Source organism: Hylobates moloch, unplaced genomic scaffold (assembly GCF_009828535.3).
Source record: "Hylobates moloch isolate HMO894 unplaced genomic scaffold, HMol_V3 SCAFFOLD_18, whole genome shotgun sequence".
In the NCBI taxonomy this organism is placed as follows: Eukaryota; Metazoa; Chordata; class Mammalia; order Primates; family Hylobatidae; genus Hylobates; species Hylobates moloch.
The window spans coordinates 57,295,248-57,316,031 of NW_026652293.1; the positions used below are offsets into that span (position 1 = coordinate 57,295,248).

General features: G+C 42.8%; 2 protein-coding genes across 5 annotated transcripts in view; one reads left to right on the top strand and one right to left on the bottom strand.

Annotated features, from left to right (window-relative positions):
* CAPN2 (calpain 2) overlaps positions 1-8,066 on the top strand; it is a 62,589-nt gene extending 54,523 nt beyond the window's left edge. Inside the window, exons 16-21 of the mRNA XM_032137387.2 lie at positions 292-356; positions 2,086-2,154; positions 2,692-2,770; positions 4,046-4,162; positions 4,410-4,468; positions 7,060-8,066. Coding sequence (XP_031993278.1) covers positions 292-356; positions 2,086-2,154; positions 2,692-2,770; positions 4,046-4,162; positions 4,410-4,468; positions 7,060-7,083 — 413 coding nt within the window. The 3' untranslated portion in view covers positions 7,084-8,066. The remainder of the gene's footprint in view (positions 1-291; positions 357-2,085; positions 2,155-2,691; positions 2,771-4,045; positions 4,163-4,409; positions 4,469-7,059) is intronic.
* A 4,238-nt stretch (positions 8,067-12,304) lies between these two features.
* TP53BP2 (tumor protein p53 binding protein 2) overlaps positions 12,305-20,784 on the bottom strand; it is a 112,848-nt gene continuing 104,368 nt past the window's right edge. For all 4 annotated transcript variants that reach the window (XM_058430546.1, XM_058430547.1, XM_032137388.2 and 1 more), the window contains 2 exons: positions 16,276-16,475; positions 12,305-13,115 (listed from right to left, as the gene is read on the bottom strand). In XM_058430546.1, the coding sequence (XP_058286529.1) occupies positions 13,074-13,115; positions 16,276-16,475 (242 nt within the window). In that variant the 3' untranslated portion in view covers positions 12,305-13,073. The remainder of the gene's footprint in view (positions 13,116-16,275; positions 16,476-20,784) is intronic.

The following is a 20,784-nucleotide window of genomic DNA, read 5'->3' on the forward strand; positions in this document are numbered from 1 at the left end:
CTGTGGGCACCTAAGGCCCAACCATTGATCATTCTGTTATTTATTTGTTCAAAATGCACTTTTTAAAAGCCCTGTTTGCCCATGGCAAATATACAGAGACATCAGGACAATGTGGACATCGTCTGCACTGTCCCAATCTGGCAGTCACTAGCCACGTGTGGCTATTTAATATAACGGAAGTGGCTTCCGTATGTGAAGGGCACAGATAAAGGATATCTCCATGATTGTGGAAAGTTCAATTGGACATCACCGCTCAGAGATTTTTCCTGTCACACTGATTTTGTCTTTTAGGTCAAGATATCAAGTCAGATGGCTTCAGCATCGAGACATGCAAAATTATGGTTGACATGCTGGATGTATCCTTTAATGTGCTCCAGGGAATAGAGACTGGGGGAGTTTAAAATCTCACTCCAGAAAGATGCAAACACATGGCCTTCTCCCCTTCCAAAATGGCCAGTTGTTCCCAACTTGCTGAGTTGCTGTCGGACAGTCAGCAGCACTGACCTCACTTACTAGGGAAATGCAAGAATCCTCTGATGAGGGAAAGCAAATGCTACACCCTGCTCCCACCTACCCTGAAAGGCTTAGAATGCAGGCCCACGGCCGGGGACGGTGGCTCGCGCCTGTAATCCCAGCCCTTTGGGAGGCCAAGGTGGGCCTCCTGACTCACAAGGTCAGGTGTTCAAGACCAGCCTGACCAACGTGGTGAAACCTCGTCTCTACTAAAAATACAAAAATTAGCTGGGCATGGTGGCGGGCACCTGTAATCCCAGCTACTCAGGAGGCTGAGGCAGGAGAATTCGCTTGAACCTGGGAGGCGGAGGTTGCAGTGAGCCAAGATCGCGCCACTGCACTCCAGCCTGGGCGACAGAGCGTGACTCGTCTCAAAAAAAGAAAAAGAATGTAGGCCCACCAGTCCATTCCTGGGGCTGGTGCAGGAAATTCCTGACAATATGCCCACCACTTATTTGCACAAAGCAGCTCGAATTTGTTTCCTCAGTCATGTGTTTCCATTACTTCCTCTAGGAAGATATTCCCTAACCACAGTATTTCTGATGTGAATCTGTTTTGTCTGATCAGTGTTTCCATTACTTCCTCTAGGAAGATATTCCCTAACCACAGTATTTCTGATGTGAATCTGTTTTGTCTGATCAAGATCGTCTTCTTGATTTAGATAAGGGCTACTTTCATGAGCATCCTACTTCCCTTTTGCTCTAGCTCCTTCCCAGGCAACCCACCTGTCCCCAAGGCAAACTAGTCATCCATTTCCCCCTTGTTTCCAATGCTTAGTGAGAAGTGGTGGTAAGGGGCAGTCTAAACTTCTGTGAAGTTTTTTCTGTTTGTTTGTTTAGTTGGTTGGTTTTTTTTTTTGTTTTTTTTTTTGAGACAGGGTCTCACTCTGTCACCCAGGCTGGAGTGCAGTGGCACAATCTCAGCTCACTCCAACCTCCCGCCTCCCAGGTTCAGGTGATTCTCCCCGCTCAGCCTCCCCAGTAGCTAGGACTACAGGTGTGTGCCACCACACCCAGCTAATTTTTCTATTTTTAGTAGAGACGGGGTTTCACCGTGTTGGCCAGGCTGGTCTCAAATTCCTGACCACAGGTGATCTGCCCACCTTGGCCTCCCAAAGTGCTGGGATTAGAGGTGTGAGCCACCATGCCTGGCCACTTCTGTGAAGTTTTATCTAGTGGATTCACAGTGTACACCTGCTAGCTCCCTTCACCAAAGGCCTCTTAGATATACTCCATATACTTTAAAAAAACAGCAAGGGCCTAGCCACTAGAAGCCCTCCAAAGCCCTCTGCATGTCATCCAATAGCTCATTTTCAGTAGTATCTGGGGCCTCCACAGCACCCCTAGATCAAAACAGCAACCAGAATCGGCAGGGAGCCAGCAGGTCTTTCCCGCTCCTCCTCCAATCCTTTAAACGGAGGTTTAGCCAGTGGGAAAAGCAGGAAAAGGATCCTTCTGCAAACCCTCCTTGCGCATGTGCTATGATATTCAAAAGATCCAGTTGAGAAGACAAACGAGGTGACACTATGCCCAAATGGACCCACACTCAAGGGCTTTCCTTGACTGAAGGCAGTCGGACGGGAGTGGCAAGCTGGGGCTGAAGGAGTTCTACATTCTCTGGACGAAGATTCAAAAATACCAAGTAAGATCCCAGAAGTGCGGGTGGATCTGTGTTGGGGAACATTCTGTGCGTATGCTTTAAGATGCAGCAAGCCCTCCACAGAGTGGAGACACATTTCCAAGGGGATTGGGATTTTACCCATAATGAAGCTCAGAGTGAGTAAAGACAGGGCTGAGGAAATGCAAACAAAACACCAACCAGGACTTTGCAGGTGAAGCGGCCTATTCCCTTCCTCCTGATTACTGGGATCATCTAAAGGCCACCATCAAGGGTTTCCTGAAAAGGCTTTTTGACAGCCAAAGTACAAAAATTACATAAGACAAGAACATGGACCTATGGGCGTTGGCTGGCTGATTTGATGGGCATATTTACAAACCAGCTCACAGACAGAAGCAAAATACTCTTAGTTATTTAAGGCAGAAACATGGGTGATTCTTCCAAGGCCAAACTAGAGGCACAGAGCTGGAAAAACTTCATCCCCACTCAGCACATACTAGGGAGGTAACTTGCCAGCTTTGCTTTGGGTCACAGTTCTTACAACTAATTTATGTGTTCCAGAAAATTTACCGAGAAATCGACGTTGACAGGTCTGGTACCATGAATTCCTATGAAATGCGGAAGGCGTTAGAAGAAGCAGGTAACCCTTTATAACTGCATTTTCGTTCGTGGTTTAATCTGTGTGTAGAATATGTGAACACTCATCCTATACTATATAACACAAGATTTGGTAAAGCTATAAAATAAAGTAGGTGCTAGTTTAATACAGACACCTCATTTTAATTCCCCTTTCAAAGACTAATTGGTAAAATTAAATGTAGTAGGATGCTCTGCCCTCTGTGCCTTCTTGAATCCAAGTTTCCTTTGGAGCCGCCTGGCACAGCAAGCAGGCAAAGCCAGCTCTCAACAGACTCCTCCAGGCGCTTCCTTTCTGGTGCAGCGTTGGTTAGGCAGAAATGGAATGTCTCAGCTCGGCCCTTAGGATAAGACCCTAGCAGAATTGGATATCAATAAAAGGACACAAGCGAGTGGTAGACCAGCAAAGCGGGAGACTGCTGGGCTTTGGGAACAAATATGTCAGCATGAGGCTGTTCATTCTATTCGCTGGAATATAATGCTGCCGCAGAGACCCCACACAACATTGGTTTATACGAGGTATGTCTTTCTGTCGTATAGCAATCCCAGCTCCAGCAGTCCACGGCTAGGACGGTGCCTCCTACTATCCTACCATGTCACTATCTGATCACGCTTCCCCCAGCCTCCCCCCATCCATGATGCCCACCGGACCTTCGAGGGTTGCCCTCATCCAAGGGACCTGGGACAGCGTGCCACCACAAATACATGCCGCCAACAGGTTGACAGAAGAAGGGCTCCTTGCCTTTAAGGGCACACAGGCCATTTCTGGTCACACATCCCACCAGCCAGACTGTGATCACAAGGCCTCTGTTGGCTGCAAGGAAGCTGGGACATGCAGTCTTGATGCTAGGTGGCCACAGGCTCAATAAAAATTATTTTACTTTGGAAGGAGGGAGAACAACTATGAGTTTACCAGGAACAGCTTCTGCTCACATATGTCCAGGAAGAATCTGGTCTCCGAGACGATTCAGAGCTAAACAAACCAGCAGCAGCATGGTTAACAACATGAAGCAACCGTGACCATGAGAACAGAAGCAGGCAAGAAAAGACTTGTGTGTCAGCAAGGACACAGGCAGGGTGAAGGTGGACAGTTCAGAAACAAAAGAAACAGCAGAAGGTACTGGCTTTGCAAAATCAAACCAGTCTCATAGAAGAGCAGCCAAGGGACAAAGCAATTATACCTCATTTAAATCACCACATTAGTTCCATAGTCTGTGAGCACAGCTAAATGGTACAATCTAATGCTTAGCAATCAGTTTGTTTGTTCATGTAACTTCAGGTTTCAAGATGCCCTGTCAACTCCACCAAGTCATCGTTGCTCGGTTTGCAGATGACCAGCTCATCATCGATTTTGATAATTTTGTTCGGTGTTTGGTTCGGCTGGAAACACTATTCAGTAAGTGGATATTTGGGGAAAGACTCATTTCAGTTCTGTTGGTATTAAAGTGGACTGCCTTTCACCTCGGTGAAATCATCTAATGTCTTCCAGGAGTTGAGAATGAAATTCCCTCTTTACTAATTTGAGGGTGAGGAAGAAAGCATGTATGGCTATCAATAAAGTCAGTTGCTGAACTGAAAAGAGGATAATGTGATCTCTGTTTCAGCTCACTCACTTGTGACATCCTCTTTTTCTCCTTCCACAGAGATATTTAAGCAGCTGGATCCCGAGAATACTGGAACAATAGAGCTCGACCTTATCTCTGTGAGTCAGCAGCTCGTGCCCCCATCTTGCTTCTAAGGGGATGGGGGAGGCATGGGGCGGAAAGGGCTGTTACTTGAGTGACCTGCTTTTTCAAGTTTTGCTTTAAAGAGCTCTTGGTCTGTCGGGGCCAGGCCTGTACACGGCTGTAAGATCCCACAACGCACTTTTACTTGCAGTTGTTTTCCATCCACCTATTCTCAAGTCCAAAATGCACGCCTGGCTCCCTCTTCCCATGAGCTTTGAGTTGAGTGTAGCTCAAGGTTAAACTAAGGAGTGGCTGCAGGATCATGCTTAGAAAAATGAACTCCTGATTAGCATGCAAGGGAGAGAACATGCTTATATAAAGAAATCCTTCGGCTGAAATTCAAGTTGGGTTTTGGGAAGATCCATCATTCTTAGAATGGATCTACTTAAAATACTTTGTGAGCAAATTAGTTTTCTCTACTCCCTCTCCGTTTAAGATAAAACTAACACTAGTAAATATGTTTGCCATTTATTATTATTATTGCACTCACGTGTCTGGAACCCTAGCAATGCACGTCTTTGAAATGATCATCAATCTGAATTAAGTGGGTATGCTAATTTCACAAAAAGCAAAGTGTAAAATGTTCTCATGTCATCCCAATGACAGGAAGTTCTCTCACTGAAAGAAAGAAGCCAGGTGGGATATACTTCCATTATCACCTGGCTCCAGTCAGCATTTCCGCTATACTCTGGGAAGGCCACAGAGGGCCGGGTGAAGTGGCTGACACTGGGTGAGAATGGTAGTTGTCAGTCCCGTCCATGTAACAGAGGAGCGAAGTGGTGAGGGGGGCAGGTCTGAGGCACTGGCAGCTCTTTTCCATGGATTTTGAACTCTGGAGGAAGCCAGCAACTAAGTAACTGTCTCATTCTGCTATGATGCATTGTATTAGCAAAGTGAAAATATAGTCTATCTGGTTACAAATAACACTAACTTGCTTAAAACTTTACATATCCTAGGAAATATCTCTACCCCTAGATTGCAATGTAGAGTCAACCCCGTCTCTAAAAAAAATGAAAAATTAGGCTGGGCGCAGTGGTTCATGCCTGTAATCCCATCACTTTGGGAGGCCAAGGCGGGTGGATCACCTGAGGTCAGGAGTTCAAGACCAGCCTGGCCAACATGGTGAAACCACGTCTCTACTGAAAATACAAAAATTAGGGCTGGGCGTGGTGGCTCACATCTATAATCCTAGCACTTTGGGAGGCCAAGGCGGGCGAATCACCTGAGGTTGGGAGTTCGAGACCAGCCTGAGCAACATGGAGAAACCCCATCTCTACTCAAAATACAAAACTAGCCAGGTGTGGTGACACATGCCTGTAATCCCAGCTACTCGGGAGGCTGAAGCAGGATTGCTTGAACCCGGGAGGTGGAGGTTGCAGTGAGCTGAGATTGCACCATTGTACTCCAGCCTGGGCAACAAGAGCAAAACTGCATCTGAAAAAAAAATTAGCTGGGCATGGTGGCGGGTGCCTGTAAATACGTTACTCCGGAGGCTGAGGCAGGAGAATCGCATGAACCGAGGAGGTGGAGGTTGCAGTGAACTGAGATGGTGCCACTGCACTCCAGCCTAGGCAACAAGAGCAAGACTCTGTCTCAGAAAAAAAAATAAAATAAAAAATTAGCCAGGCATGGTGGTGCGTGCCTGTAGACCCAGCTACCCAGGAGGCTAAGGTGGGAGGAACACCTGAGCCCAGAAGTCAAGGCCGCAGTGAGCCATGATCTCCCCACTGCATTCCATCCTGGGCAACAGAGCAAGGCCCTATCTCAAAAAATTTAAAATAAAATAAATAGAGTCAACACAACTGTGACATGAAACATGCCCCATGTTAAGTTCTGGAAATCCTAGCCTGTCATTCTTGCTGGATATCCTATTCTACCCCAGCCACCCACCCCCACCCCAGGGTCCACCTGGCCTGCCTGCTCAGTCCACTCCCTCCGCATCTCCTCTGAGAAGCATCTCCTTACCCACTGGCTTTTCCTGCCACTCCTAAGCCTCACCTTTTGCAGGTTCCTGGAGATCCTTGCTTCTCATAGTCTTTGCTAAGGATGAGCCATGTTCAGAAGCTCTCCCTTCAGTCTGCAGGGATTTCAATCTTGGCTGCAGATTCCATCACGTGGGGAGCTTTGCCAAAGTGCTGGTGTCCTGGCTGTATCCCAGACCAGTTGAATCAATCTGATTTAAAGTTTCCATATCACTACAACTTAGAACCAATGCTGAACACCATTGGTTGCAGGGATATTCACATCCCAAACTAACTTCTGATGTGGTATCTGAGGCAGAGATGTGAAAATGCTAATTTCTGTTGTGTGAATTTCACTTTTCTTGTGTGCCATCAACCCTGTAATATGATTAATGACCACTTAATGCAAATCACACAGACTACTGACCTGTTAAAAGCTAGACTCTAGAAATCAGGTAAGAAAAATATGAGTTAGTGCACTGATATCGTAGCCCTCGATCAGCTTTTCTAGTACAAGTTTTTTGGAACAATCTACAGGTACTTAAATAGCCTTTAATTTTAAAAGTGGTCACTGAGCTGACTTGGTTTTTTTTCCTTCCTCACAGTGGCTCTGTTTCTCAGTACTTTGAAGTTACAACTAATCTGCCTGAAGACTTCTCATGATGGAAAATCAGCCAAGGATTAAGCTTCCATAGAAAAACACTTTGTATCTGGACCTCGAAATTATGGGAACATTTACTTAAACGGATGATCATAGCTGAAAATAATGATACTGTCAATTTGAGATAGCAGAAGTTTCACACATCAAAGTAAAAGATTTGCATATCATTATACTAAATGCAAATGAGTCGCTTAACCCTCGACAAGCTCAAAGAAAGCTTTAAATCTGTAAATAGTATACACTTTTTACTTTTACACACTTTCCTGCTCATAGCAATATTAAATCAGGAAAAAAAATGCAGGAAGGTATTTAACAGCTGAGCAAAAACATTGAGTCACTCTCAAAGGACACCAGGCCCTTGCAGGGAATATTTAAGCAACTTCAAGTTTTAAAATGCAGCTGTTGATTCTACCAAACAACAGTCCAAGATTACCATTTCCCATGAGCAAACTGGGAAACATGGTATATCATGAAGTAATCTTGTCAAGGCATCTAGAGTCCAGGTGAGAAGACTCACCTCTGTTGCTTGGGTTAAACAAGAGACAGGTTTTGTAGAATATTGATTGGTAATAGTAAATCGTTCTCCTTACACTCAAGTTCTTGACTCTATTCGGCCTTATACATATGGTCTTACAAAGACCAAAGGGATTCTGCGCTTGATCAACTGAACCAGTATGCCAAAACCAGGCATCCAATTTGCAAACCAATTATGATAAAGGACAAAATAAGCTGTTTGCCACCTCAAAACTTTATGAACTTCACCACCACTAGTGTCTGTCCATGGAGTTAGAGGGGACATCGCTTAGAAGTTCTTATAGAAAGGACACAAGTTTGTTTCCTGGCTTTACCTTGGGAAAATGCTAGCAACATTATAGAAATTTTGCCTTGTTGCCTTATCTTCTTCCAAATGTACTGTTAAATAAAAATAAAGGGTTACTCCATGCAATCACACCATGCCATGTTTTCCTTCCTGGAGGGCAGCCCCACAGGACAGTTTATGAGCACACATGATTATAGCTTGTTTCTACTTTAACAAGGTATGCTGCCTCTGTAAATTCATGTATTCAAAGGAAAAGACATCTTGCCTATAATTAAAATGTGGAACTATAAAATTTTTTAAAATCCAAATCAGAAACTTTGATAATCTGACCATAACATAAGGGAAGCTCTAATTTCTACTGCTTGCTGATCTGCTGTTAGGCAGCACAGAGACGGATGTGCCTCTCAGGAAGTTCCCTGCTCGACCTTGGCCAGCTCCCCCTGGGGTAGGGACAAGCAAGGGAGCTGCGAATACATGCAGATGAAGTCACTGGTCCGGTGCTTGTGGTTCTTGATGAATCATTTCCTCAGGATGACTTGAGATAAGCAAATGCCATCCTAATATTTCCTGAACAAGGTGAGACGATGGATTTCCGAAACTCGGCTCAAATGAGTTGAAGTTCTCTTGCTTGCCGAGTGGATTTTGAGGGCAAAGGGGAAGCTGGTGGCCATGAGAGTGCAGGAGCCCCAACCTCCTCGCATCGGTGATTTCTCTGTCCAGCTGCACAGGTGGCAGGAAATAGGTGGGAGATGTTTGGACTGACTCAAGATTGGAGGTGGGCAAGGGAAGGGTGGCTGAAGGATCAGGGGACAAGGGAATGGACAGTGGGGACTGAAGTGGTTGCAACACAGGACCCCAGGGTCCAGGCTGGGAGGGGGTGGGAGTGAAGGGCAGCAGGGATCAGCTTTTGATTCTGAGGAAGAGAGTGGTCTCCAGAGACTAGGTGCACAGTGGAGCAGGAAGGAGGCCCCTCCCGTCCGCAGAGGCCATTCCAAACCTGGACTACTGTGCTGGGGGCCCTGCGTCTCCTGGTGCACTTTCATCTGTGGGACTGACCTAGTCTCTGAGATAACATTAAATAAATAAGGTATATGTTTATCAGAGCAAATTTAGAAAAGACTGAAAAAGAAAAGGGAATAGAGATTACCAAGTATCCTGAGTTTTCCCACCTAGTATAACATTTGCTAATGCCTGTTTTACAGGGGGGCAAAAATAGTTAAGCAAATAGATGATAAGCAAAGTAAACCTCAACTTTCTGAGCCTGTATGAACTCACCAACCCCTGGCACCCCCGCCACCAACCCTCACTACTTCCCTCCTGGGTCTCTGCTCTGAATTGCAGTCTTGGGCCCATCGGTCAGCCAGCCCTCTATCAATTAGTTCCTCTCTCTCTCTCTCTTTCCCTCTCCTGTTTTTCTTTCCACAGCTCTTCCCTCACAGCATGTAAACGTATATAAATGCCTACCACATCCTAAAGTATACTTAATACTCTTACCTCCCCTGCTGTAGCCTCTCCTTCCTCCAGAGCCGAGCCTCTGCCTCCGGAGAAGCTGTCCACACTGGATCTCAATTCATTTTCCACCCACTACAGTCTGGCTAGTCACCTACCTCTCTTTGCTGCTGCTTTTTATGATCACCAGTTACCTCCTAATGCCAAATCCTATAAACATCTACCAGCCATTATCTCCCTGGACCTTTCTGCTGCCTTTAACACCATTTACGATGCTCCTGAGAACCCACATTCCTTTGGTTTCCTTCAGGTCTGCTTCTCTGGCTAACTCCCATCTCCTTTCATGTGACACTCCCCACATCCCCAGTGACTCCACTGCCGTTAGAATGTGCACAGCTGGTTTGCATACTCTCCCCTTTAGCACGGTCTGTTCCCCACCTGCTTTATTCCCTTTTATTTTGTAAAGACCTAAAAACTGTGCTACCATAAAAACATGACTATAGCATCAATACACAAGAATTGTTCAACATTAGACAAATGATCCAATGACATGATGGAATATTAGGAAGCCATTAAAATTCATGTTAATAGGCCAGGCATGATGGGTCACGCCTGTAATCCCAGCACTTTGGGAGGCTGAGGCAAGTGAATCACTTGAGGTCAGGAGTTCAAGGCCAGCCTGGCCAACATGGCAAAACCCTGTCTCTAATAAAAATACAAAAATTAGCCAGGTGTGGTGGCGCAGGCCTGTAATCCCAACTACTCAGGAGGCTAAGATGAGAATCACTTGAACCCGGGAGGTGGAGGTTGCCATGAGCCAACATCGCGCCACTACACTCCAGCCTAGGTGACAGAATGAGACTCTGGCTCAAAAAAAAAAAAAAATTCATGTTAATATTTATGATACAGTATCAAGTATAATATAGGAGAATGCAGAATTGCTTAAACAATAAGCTCTCAACTATATATAGAGAAAAAAATCATAGATAAGACTACAAAGAAATAGGTCCAAGTGTGAATGGTACCTCCAGAGTGGTCTTTTTCCCTCCCTCCTTCATAATCTTTTTCTGTACTATTTCTATAAGGAGCTTTGATATAAGGATACTTACTTTAATAATAAAACAAATTAAAGAACAGAAAGACTAACAATGATGTTCTCAGTTTAGAATTAAGGAATATAAAACTGGGATCACAGTTCCCTAATTTTCACATCATCTCTGTTCATACATCTGTGTAATTCTTTAGTTTGCCAAGTACCTTCATGCACAGAACATAGGTTTTCCTCGACAACTCGGAAGCATGCCAAGGCAATGGCATTAAACTCCACAGATGAGGGAACAAGGCTCGGGGAGGTCAAGTGTCCTTGGCAAGGTCACCTGACGGGTAAGTACGACAGCCCAGGACTAGAATCCATGTTGTTTCCTGTAGTTGTAACATATTAACACAAACTTAGTGGCCTAACAAAATAGCCATTATCTCACAATTCTGTAGATGAGAAGTCCAACGCTGGTCTCACTGGACTAATGCATTCCTTCTGGAGACCTGGGGAGGATTCATTTCCAGCCAGGCCCACTCAGGTTAGCAGAGTTCAGTTCCATGTGGCCATAAGGACTGAAGTCCCCATCTCCTGGCTGGGCCAGTCGCGGGTCTTTCTCAGCTTCCATGTTCCCTGACCCACACATTCCATGACCCCCTTCATCTTTAAAGCCAATGACAGCAGGTCAAGTCTTCACACTCCAAGTCTTGCCCCACCTGCCCTCCTGCCTCAGCCCTCCTGCCTTCCTCTCCCGCTGTGAAGGGATCTTGTGATTACGGTGGCCCACCAGGACAATCTAGGCTAAACACCCTATTTTAAGGTCAACTGATTCGTAAACTTAATTAAATCTTAAAAGTCCTTCAAAGCAGTTCAGTAAGTCGTCAAAACCTAGCATCACGGATAGGTTCTTGGTAACTGCAAATTAGAGCAAAATTATGTAAAACAAACCAACAAGAAACAGGAGGCACTCGAATAACATCACTTCATGTTGTACCATTAGAACACTGATGAGAAAAAGAAATGGTTTTGTTACATACCTTTTCACTTTAAGTGAGTTTTGGCCAGGTGCGGTGGCTCACACCTGTAATCCCAACGCTCTGGGAGGCCTAGGTAGGAGGACCGCTGGAGGCCAGGCATCAGAGATCAGCCCCGGGCAGCATGGCGAGACCCTGTCTCCTGTCTCCCAAAAAAAAAAAAAAAAGAAAGAAAAGAAAAAAATAAATAAGTCACAGTTTCTAAGAACCTAATGATGATGTTAAGTAAAGACTTATTGTACCAAGATTAGTGATACAAGGAATAACCACGAGATAGGGATGGGGGAGCGAGGAATCTTTAGAATTCTGCCTACCACACGTCTTCTGATGTTTAGTTTATGTTGTCACTCCTTCTCCGTTACTCTCGAAAGTGTTATTCTCAAAGTTATGTTATGTTCTTTCATCTACTTTTCTTGCTAGAATTTAGCTACTCATAAAAATGTGTAAGGAAGAGTGACCATGGTTTTTCATTTGTATCTTCTACTAAAGTAGTTCCACTAAGCAAATGGGTTTGGAAACAATTCACAAACCTATTAACATATTAATAAAATGATGTGGAGATTTTGCCTATATAAGTTTTCACCCCACAAATCAATGAGGACACTAAAACAGTCTACTAGAGGCTCTAGGTAAAATGTAAAGTAGGCTTCTATCACCATGATCTCTACAGTATTTTATTTTTAAAACCACTTACATTGAATCACTTGGCTGGTAAAAAAAAACTCTTATTACAATACATATACTTATGTTAAGCAGTTTGTTCTTTTTCAGCTGGGTATGATATCCCAATGGCTTGTGACTATTAAACAAGTTCTATTTATTACATCAAAAACAAAAACCAGTAAACAGCTTAGCATCAAAAAGTTTATTACAACTGATTTTAAAGTCAGCTATGATCTTGACAAATATTACGGGTAAGTCTGTAGCAAGTTTCTAATTTCTGAGATACAAAAGACAATAAATACAGATTAAAATTCAGCCTACCAACAAGATTCTACATCTAATTACTGGTACTGTAGCTTAGTTTCAATATTTCAAACATATGTATAATTCTTAAGATACTACAAGAACTCATATAATAAAGTTATTGTTCACTGACGACCAACTAACAGTTCTTCACTGACAATATACAAGTGTGCAGTGCCTTCGAGCCTTCAGGTGAGCCCCCCAAGGGCCTGCTGGTGCCGGGGACAATCAGAGACAGCGATGTGATGGCACTGGTCCTTTCTGGCAGGAGGATTGGTTTAGGAGCAGCTGCTGAAAACACTCACTAAACAAGACAGAGAGCTGATTTCCCAACTGCCCAATAAATGGTCCTATTTACTAGACAGGATTCTTGTAGAAAACAGGATTGTCGCTGTATACTTCTCTGAGCGCTACACGGGACAACTCTGCCCCAACACGGTATGGCCTGCTGACGTAGATGCTTTATTTCATCATGCTAAATGTCCTCTAATGGTGAATTCTTCAATCCTTCATTTTCTTCTAGAGACATTCTTCATCGCTTTCAAGCTACATTGTCATTAAAATAAGTCTTGTGAAATTTTTGCCAAAAATAATCGTATTACTTCTGCTTAACAGAGATTAATTCTTCATTGACTAAAATTCTGTGTGAAGTTTCAGGCCAAGCTCCTTTGTCTTGGTTTAATTCTTGGGTATAGCTGCAAGAGAGTTTAAAAAATATTTACATACTATAATAGATGTGTGAGAATATAACAAAATTTCAAGAAATAATGAGGTTAGGGGACAGATGTCATGGGAAGGAAATCAAAGTGAGAAAAGCACTCTTTGTGGTGTGTGTGGTACCTAGAGCTTTACGTTTAGCAACGTGCTCATCAGCTAGACTGCACAGGACGTCTTCAAACATCACAAGGGCCCGTCAACTGTGACAGCTCTACAAAGCAGCAATATAAAAACCCATGACAGTTCTGGGTATTAACTCAATCTGCACAGCTTGTTGAGCTGTAAATCGGCTCTAACAAGGAAGGCAAACTGCTGTATGCTCTACATTCCAGCATTTGGAGCTTCTATTAGGAAGGAAGAAAGAGACTGAATTCTTTTACCTTTATTCACAATGGACATGACATTGTGTCATGGGACTTCAGACTGTCAGAAATGAAATGCCACAGATTAAAAGTCTATAAATTTAAGGAAGATTGGGTGGAGTTTTTTGCTTTAGAATTCTGTGGTTTTGTGTTTCCACAAGAGCTGTAAAGGTGAGTCCTAGTGAAGGTTGCAAGGCCTCTAGGCCTGAGCCAGGACCAAGTCAAACTGGTAAATTCAACTGACACACCAAACAAAAGCAGCCCCTCTTGACAAAAGAAGAGGAAGAAAAAGGATTACTCAAAGAAAGTAGAAGCATAGACTTTAATTACATCCCAATTAAAATTTTTTAAAGTGATAAATAAATAATTTAAAAAAGAAAAAGAGTCAGACTTCCAGTTAAAACTAAAAAACTGGTGGATCCATGTTAAAGAAAATATTATTTTTCTATCTGAAAAAAAGACATTTAGCTAATACAATTTTCTAGACTTCTATCTGAGCCCTAACTACATATATGCACTCTCCTTTAAAAACAAAAAAATCAGGAAAACAAAAAAAAAACACCAAAAAGTGGTGTAGAGGATACTTCTAACAAGAAAAGATTTCCAAAGTACTAAGAAAATCTAAATTTAGGACTAAAATGAAAATCTTCAGTCCAGTCTGTTAATTTCAGAATCTTCTAAGCACCACACACATGAGAGAGAACTCACTCTTTGACCCACTGCTCCCACACTTGGGAACATGCAATGTTCCCCGTGTCATTAACCACAGGACCTCTGTGTTAGAAAATTTAAATAATTCAAAAGATCTATTGTGGCCGGGCGCGGTGGCTTTTGGAGGCCGAGGTGGGTGGATCAGAGGATCAGAGTCGAGACCACAGGAAACCTGTCTCTTAAAATACAACAAAAAAATTAGCCGGGGTGTGCCAATTTAAAAAAAGAAAATAAAAGACTCAAGTAAGCAACTAGTTCTAAGAAGGTAAAGTCTTTCCCAGATAAGAAACTATACAAAACAAAAGGGCTTATTTACCGTTGATGTTTATCAGAGAAGGAAAGTTACTGTAGCCAAGAGACTGTACTTCTCCAGTGCTAGAGACTCTGGAGAAGCAACTGAGGGTGCTTGAAAGAGAACAACCTTTATATTTCTACTTTCCTCTGGTAATCTGAAAGCTTATTTTTTTAAGACAAGGTCCACTCCGTCACCCAGGCTGGAGTGCAGTGGCACGATCTCGGCTCACCACAACCTCTGCCTCCCAGGCTCAACCGATTCTCCGAGTAGCTGGGATTACAGTATTTTTAGTAGAGACAGGGTTTCACCATGTTGGCCAGGCTGGTCTCAAACTCCTGACCTCAAGTGATTCTCCTGCCTCAGCCTCCCAAAGTGCTGGGATTACAGGCATGAGCCACTATGCCGGGCCCCTGAAAGTTTTTTTAAGGGCTGCATAGTCTAATTTTATTTGTTTTTCACTTTCATTATTCTTTAAAGTTACATTATGATCACCCAAATGAATACTGTCTAATCATCTATTCAAAACTTATTATGAAATGTTTATTTCATAATAAATTTTGCTGTCAGGACAGCAGCAGTCAAGGTGTATAAGTTATTTACACTGCACATTAGACAAACAACAATGTGGAAGGGAGAGTCAGGGAAAGATGCTGGTCAGAATCCAGGCAGTCAGGTCCCAACACTGAAGTCATTTCAAGGAATCCCATTGAAAGTAATGCCTAGGCAGTGGATCATTCACAGACACAATCCTGTTCATAGCCTAGATGCCAGAGTAGAAGCTCCATGTGGGTGGAGGCCATGTCCATCCAACATTTGATGAAAAGACCAAGAACAGCATCTACCATTTGCTCTCTGTTAGACCTCTGAGTTATCCCCACACCAATCTTGGGAGGCAGGATTCTCCAGCCCTCCCCACGTTCCTTCTGCAGCCTGGATATCCAGATAACAGGTGCTGCAGATGGAGCTGAAGCAACATGGAGGCCAGTGCTCACAACCTACACACCATCTTCTGTGTATCACAACTGGCTCTTCCTTTCCTCAACCCTTTCCTTCCTTCCTCACCAAGAGCAGATTTTGCAAGCACTTTAAACTTTTATCTCAATCTCTCAATTACCCTGATCATTTCTCTCACTCTTTCATACATCCTCCATGCCCCTTGCACACACACAACTGCTATAAGAGAACAGCTGAATCTACAAAGAGCTTAATGCAAAGCCCTGGAATCTGTTATCCCGCTTTCTCTCCTCTGTCTGACCATATGCCAGCCTTCCCCTGAAAATATTCCAGGAGAATCTTTATATGATGACAGCAGTCCCATTGTACTACACTATAGAAGTGGTACATATGTGCTGGCATGATATTATTTTCTGGCTTTTTATGAAATATAAATCAAATAGTACAGAAAAACAAAGAATCTTGTCCTTAATGTCCTGCTGAAGCTCTCTACCAGATTTGCAAATCCTGATTTAGACAGATTAAAAATTGATTTCAGATGTCACAGGCTCAATTCCAATCATATTATCTAGTTATCTTTAGTCTGTTTATAAATGTAGGGAGGACCCCTGACCTCCAGGGCTGGCAAACATATGTTATTGATCATAATAAGAATCACTGAAAATGTGGCTTTAAGTCTAAGACTATCAAAATGTTTAAATTCCATGTCTTATTAACAAAGGGCAGTTGGGTGCACTGTATCCAAAACATACAGCAGTTTTTACAGAGCCCCTCTCTGGCACATATGAAAACACCGTAAGCGTCAGACTAACTTACTCCCAGCAAGTTGCGTGGAACATATCCCTCCTTATCATTAAGGCGCGCCCACCACCATTCGATTTCATCTTCGTCTTCCCTGTGGATGATTGTCATGCAGTCTCCTTCTTTCATGGGCAGCTCATCATCATTCTGAGGTTCATAATCCCAAAGTGCATAAATGACTCCTTTATTCATTATGCCCATCTTCTCCTGAACTCCTAAAATCATGATAGTCAGATAAAGCACAGAATATACAACTTGGAGTATACCACTCTATAACTTTTAGCTAAATGAAACAAAATGGGAAGAAACAGGTACAGGCTGGAATGTTAGTACTACATTAAATATACAATAAAATGTCCTGAGGTAGGGGGTAGGGTGCAGTGGAAGGCAACAGTGTATAGGGAACATACGAAGGACACATTACTATATGCTATCATCTCTAAAACAGCTCTAAAACCTAGCACTTTATAAGCATCTCTTAAAGGAGCTACTCAGAGTACAAAAACCTTTGCAAGCTTAGGAACTAAAAAAAGAACTGTTCAAGTCTAGGATATTAAAAAAGTGAATGATATGCCTGTCCAATTTCAGCCTACTCCCAAATGTAATGACTAAGGAACTCTAGAAACATTACTTCATTCTTTACCCAAAATTCAGAGCAGACAGAGAAAAAAAGATGGAGGCACAATGGTCTCTATGAATTTCTGAATGGGAAAAACAGAGGAAAAAATATAGAGAGAATATGTTAGAATGCAAAAATATGGCATTTTAGACATGATCAAAGTCTTCATATAATCAACTCTAATATAGTAAGAATCCGAATCTTAAAAGATGTCAAAATCCTTAAACTAGGAAGGGAAAAATCCTCAGAAGTCCACCTTTCACCAGAGTTAGTAACAGATTTGTAAATTAACTACACATTTAAGTTTTGCCCTTCTTCACTTATACATTCCTATCCTAAAGGGCAATGCTAGTAAGAAATAACAATCATCAACTGGCAGGCAATAGGAAAAAAGCAGAGGAGATGGAAAATAACTAAGGTAATAAAGTTCTCAGCAATTCAGAATTATTATTTTCACTTTTATAATTTTTTAAAAACCAGGAAAATACTTGCTAGCTTTTGAATAGTTAGCTTTTTCAGCTTATGTGAGCACTACACTATTGATTATGAAATTATTCCTATATCAACTAATGATATAGCACACAGTATATTTCTCTCACTGGGAAAAACTGAAACAAGAAATTGTTCTTTTCTAAAAGAAGGCTCTGCCAATCTAAAGAGACAATTTCCAACTTTTCTTTTTTAAAGATGACATGCAAAGCATGACACTCCCATGGTGATCAAACTTTATACAACTGTAATTTCACAAAGTTTTTTAAATGGCCACAGTGTCTGAGATGGGAATGAAGAAAGACGTAGGAGATTCTGGGTATTTTAGTATACTCAAAGTAATAGCTCAAGTCCCAATTTGCAATAAATTAGGGACCAGGGTCTTGCCCAGGCTGGTCTAGAATTCCTGGGCTCAAGGAGATCCTCCCACTTCAGCATCCAAAGTGCTGGGATTACAGGCGTGAGCCACTGCACCCAGCCTCCAATAAATCATTAGGAATGGAGAAAAATTCTCATTACTTTGCTATTTATCAGATTAAGAGTTGTAAATTACTTTTTAAAAATTTTTTTGAGGGGACTAAAAACATGCTGTGTTACCAGTAACTTGGGAAATGCAAACTAAAGCTACAATGAAGTATCCCTCCAAATCCAAGAGTCAAAGAGAATGTGGAGTAAAAGGAACCCTCCGCTAGATGTGTATCACTGTGACCTGGCAAGTCCACTTGCAGATAAACACCAGAAGACAAGTACCAAAATGTTCACAGGGATGTTTATAGTGGAAAGAAAGGAAGGAGGGAGGGAAGGAGGGAAGGAGGGAAACAGCACACATGTCCTTCGAAAGCAGAATAAAAAGATAAATTGTACAGTGAAAATAAACTATAGCTACAGGCAACACGAGTGAATCTCAAAAACAATGTTGAATCAGAAAAGTAGGCCACAGAATCACCAGTATGATTTTATATAAAGGGCAAAAACAAGCAAAACTGAAAATATTAGTTATAGGATTCATATACAAATGATGTAATTATTTTACAAAACAAGGAATGCTAAACGTGAAAGCAGTGGTCACTACAGATGTGAGAAGGGGCCACATCAGGGAGGGGAGTCCAAACGATGTCAGAGACAGTGGTTATGTTCTGTTTCCTAAGGTGGGTACACAATTACTCACTGTGTGTAATCTACTATCATTACTACTTAAACAGCACATCCTGGTATCTATGATATACTTCATAAATTTTAAGAATCTGACCAAATATCCCTAATGTTTAAAAAAAATCATATTCCATGTCTAAATATAGGTCAGATGGTCAATAAATTTAATACAGCAAAATACATATTAACACAGTTTATATATGTGTGTGTGTGTGTATGTGTGTGTGTGTGTGTATATTTTTTTTCTCCCGAGATGGAGTCTCGTTCTGTCGCCTAGGCTGGAGTGCAGTGGCGCGACCTCAGCTCACTGCAAGTTCCTCCTCCAGGGTTCATGCCATTCTCCTGCCTCAGCCTCCCCAGTAGCTGGGACTACAGGCGCCTGCCACCATGCCTGTCTAATTTTTTTGTATTTTTAGTAGAGACGGAGTTTCACCGTGTTAGCCAGGATGGTCTCATCTCCTGACCTCGTGATCTGCCTGCCTCGGCCTCCCAAAGTGCTGGGATTATAAGCGTGAGCCGCCGCGCCCGGCTTTTTTTGTGTGACAAAGTTTCATTCTTGTTGCCCAGGCTGGAGTGCAATGGCATGGTCTCGGCTCACTGCAACCTCCACCTCTGGGTTCAAACAGTTCTCCTGCCTCAACCTCCCAAGTAGCTACAGATGCCCGCCACCGCAGCTGGCTAATTTTTGTATTTTTAGTACAGATGGAGTTCCACCATGTTGGCCAGGCTGATCTCGAACTTCGACCTCAAGAGATCCACCTGCCTCGGCCTCCCAAAGTGCTGGGATTACAGGCATGAGCCACCACACCCGGCCAACACATTATACTAACGCCCATAACTTCAGCACTTTGGAAGGCCAAGGTGGGAGGATTGCTTGAGCCTAGGAGTTCAGGGTTGTAGTGAGCGATGATCACACCACTGCATTCCAACCTAAGTAACAGGGCAAGATTGTCTCAAAAACAAAATACATATATAAATATATAAAATTTATAATTATATATATAAATTTTTAAACATGTTACTATATCAAAATATTCTACGGTCCAGAGTTCAAAACATAAACAAAGGTTGGGCATGGTGGCTCATACCTGTAATCTCAGCTCTGGGAGGCTGAGACAAGAGGATTCTTTGAGGCCAGGAGTTTGAGACTAGCCTGGGCAACAGAGTGAGGCCCCATCTCCAAACGAAATTTAAAAGGTCAGGCATGGTGGCTCACACCTGTAATGCCAGCACTTTGGGAGGCCAAGACAGGCAGACTGCCTAAGCTCAGGAGTTTGAGACCAGCCTGGACAACATGGCAAAATCCCATCCATCTCTACTAAAAATGCAAAAACTAGCTGGGTGTGGTGGTACATGTCTGTAGTCCCAGTTACTCTGGAGGCTGAGGTGGAAGGATCACCTGAGCCCTGGCAGTCAAGGCTGCAGTGAGCTGTGATTGTGCCACTGCACTCCAACCTGAGTGACAGAGCAAGATCCTACCTCAAAAATAAATAAATAAATATAATAAAAAATTAGCCAGGTGTGATGGCAGGTGCCTGTGGTCCCAGGTATTTGAAAGCCTGAGGCAGAAGGGTCATCTGAGCCTGGGAGTTTGCGGCTACAGTGGGTGATGACCATGCCACTGCACTCCAGACTGGGTGACAGAGTGAGACCTTGCCTCTAAAAAATAAAATAATCACAAATATCAACAATAAAAACTACCAGCTGAGAAAGATGAAGAAGGGAATTTGAGGTTTGTGGTTCTCTGACCCCTCTCTCTTCGTATCTAGGGCCTGAAAAAAGACCTAGAGACACAGGGAAAAGTGTTCAGCAGAGAGGGCACCTTAGGGGTCTTCCAATCAACTGGGAAAGGAGTTACTGAAAACTTGAGCAGTATGGAGTTCTGGGACCTCCTTATTTGTCTCTGTCTTCCCTCCTTCTTTAATTCCTCTCAAGCCCAACTAAAGAGGAAAACTTACCTCAACTTCTAAGCCTTGTAAACAAAAAAAATTTTCCTTGTAAATACAAATGCCAATCAACATATATCTATCTAAAACTTCAAGTCCATTTTCCTCTAGGTACAGATCGGATGTTAGCAACCAGAATCATAAACTCAAAATCAAGAAAACAAAAGAGAAAAAAATAAAAGACAGCTCCAAAGTATATGTTGCCTTTATTTCACTTTACGACAAGTTTGATTTTTAGGAAAACTTGGACCATTTGGGTTCTTAAACTGATCCTTCACTCCCTTGATCATGTTGTTAGGAGAGGGGGGTCTGTTTACT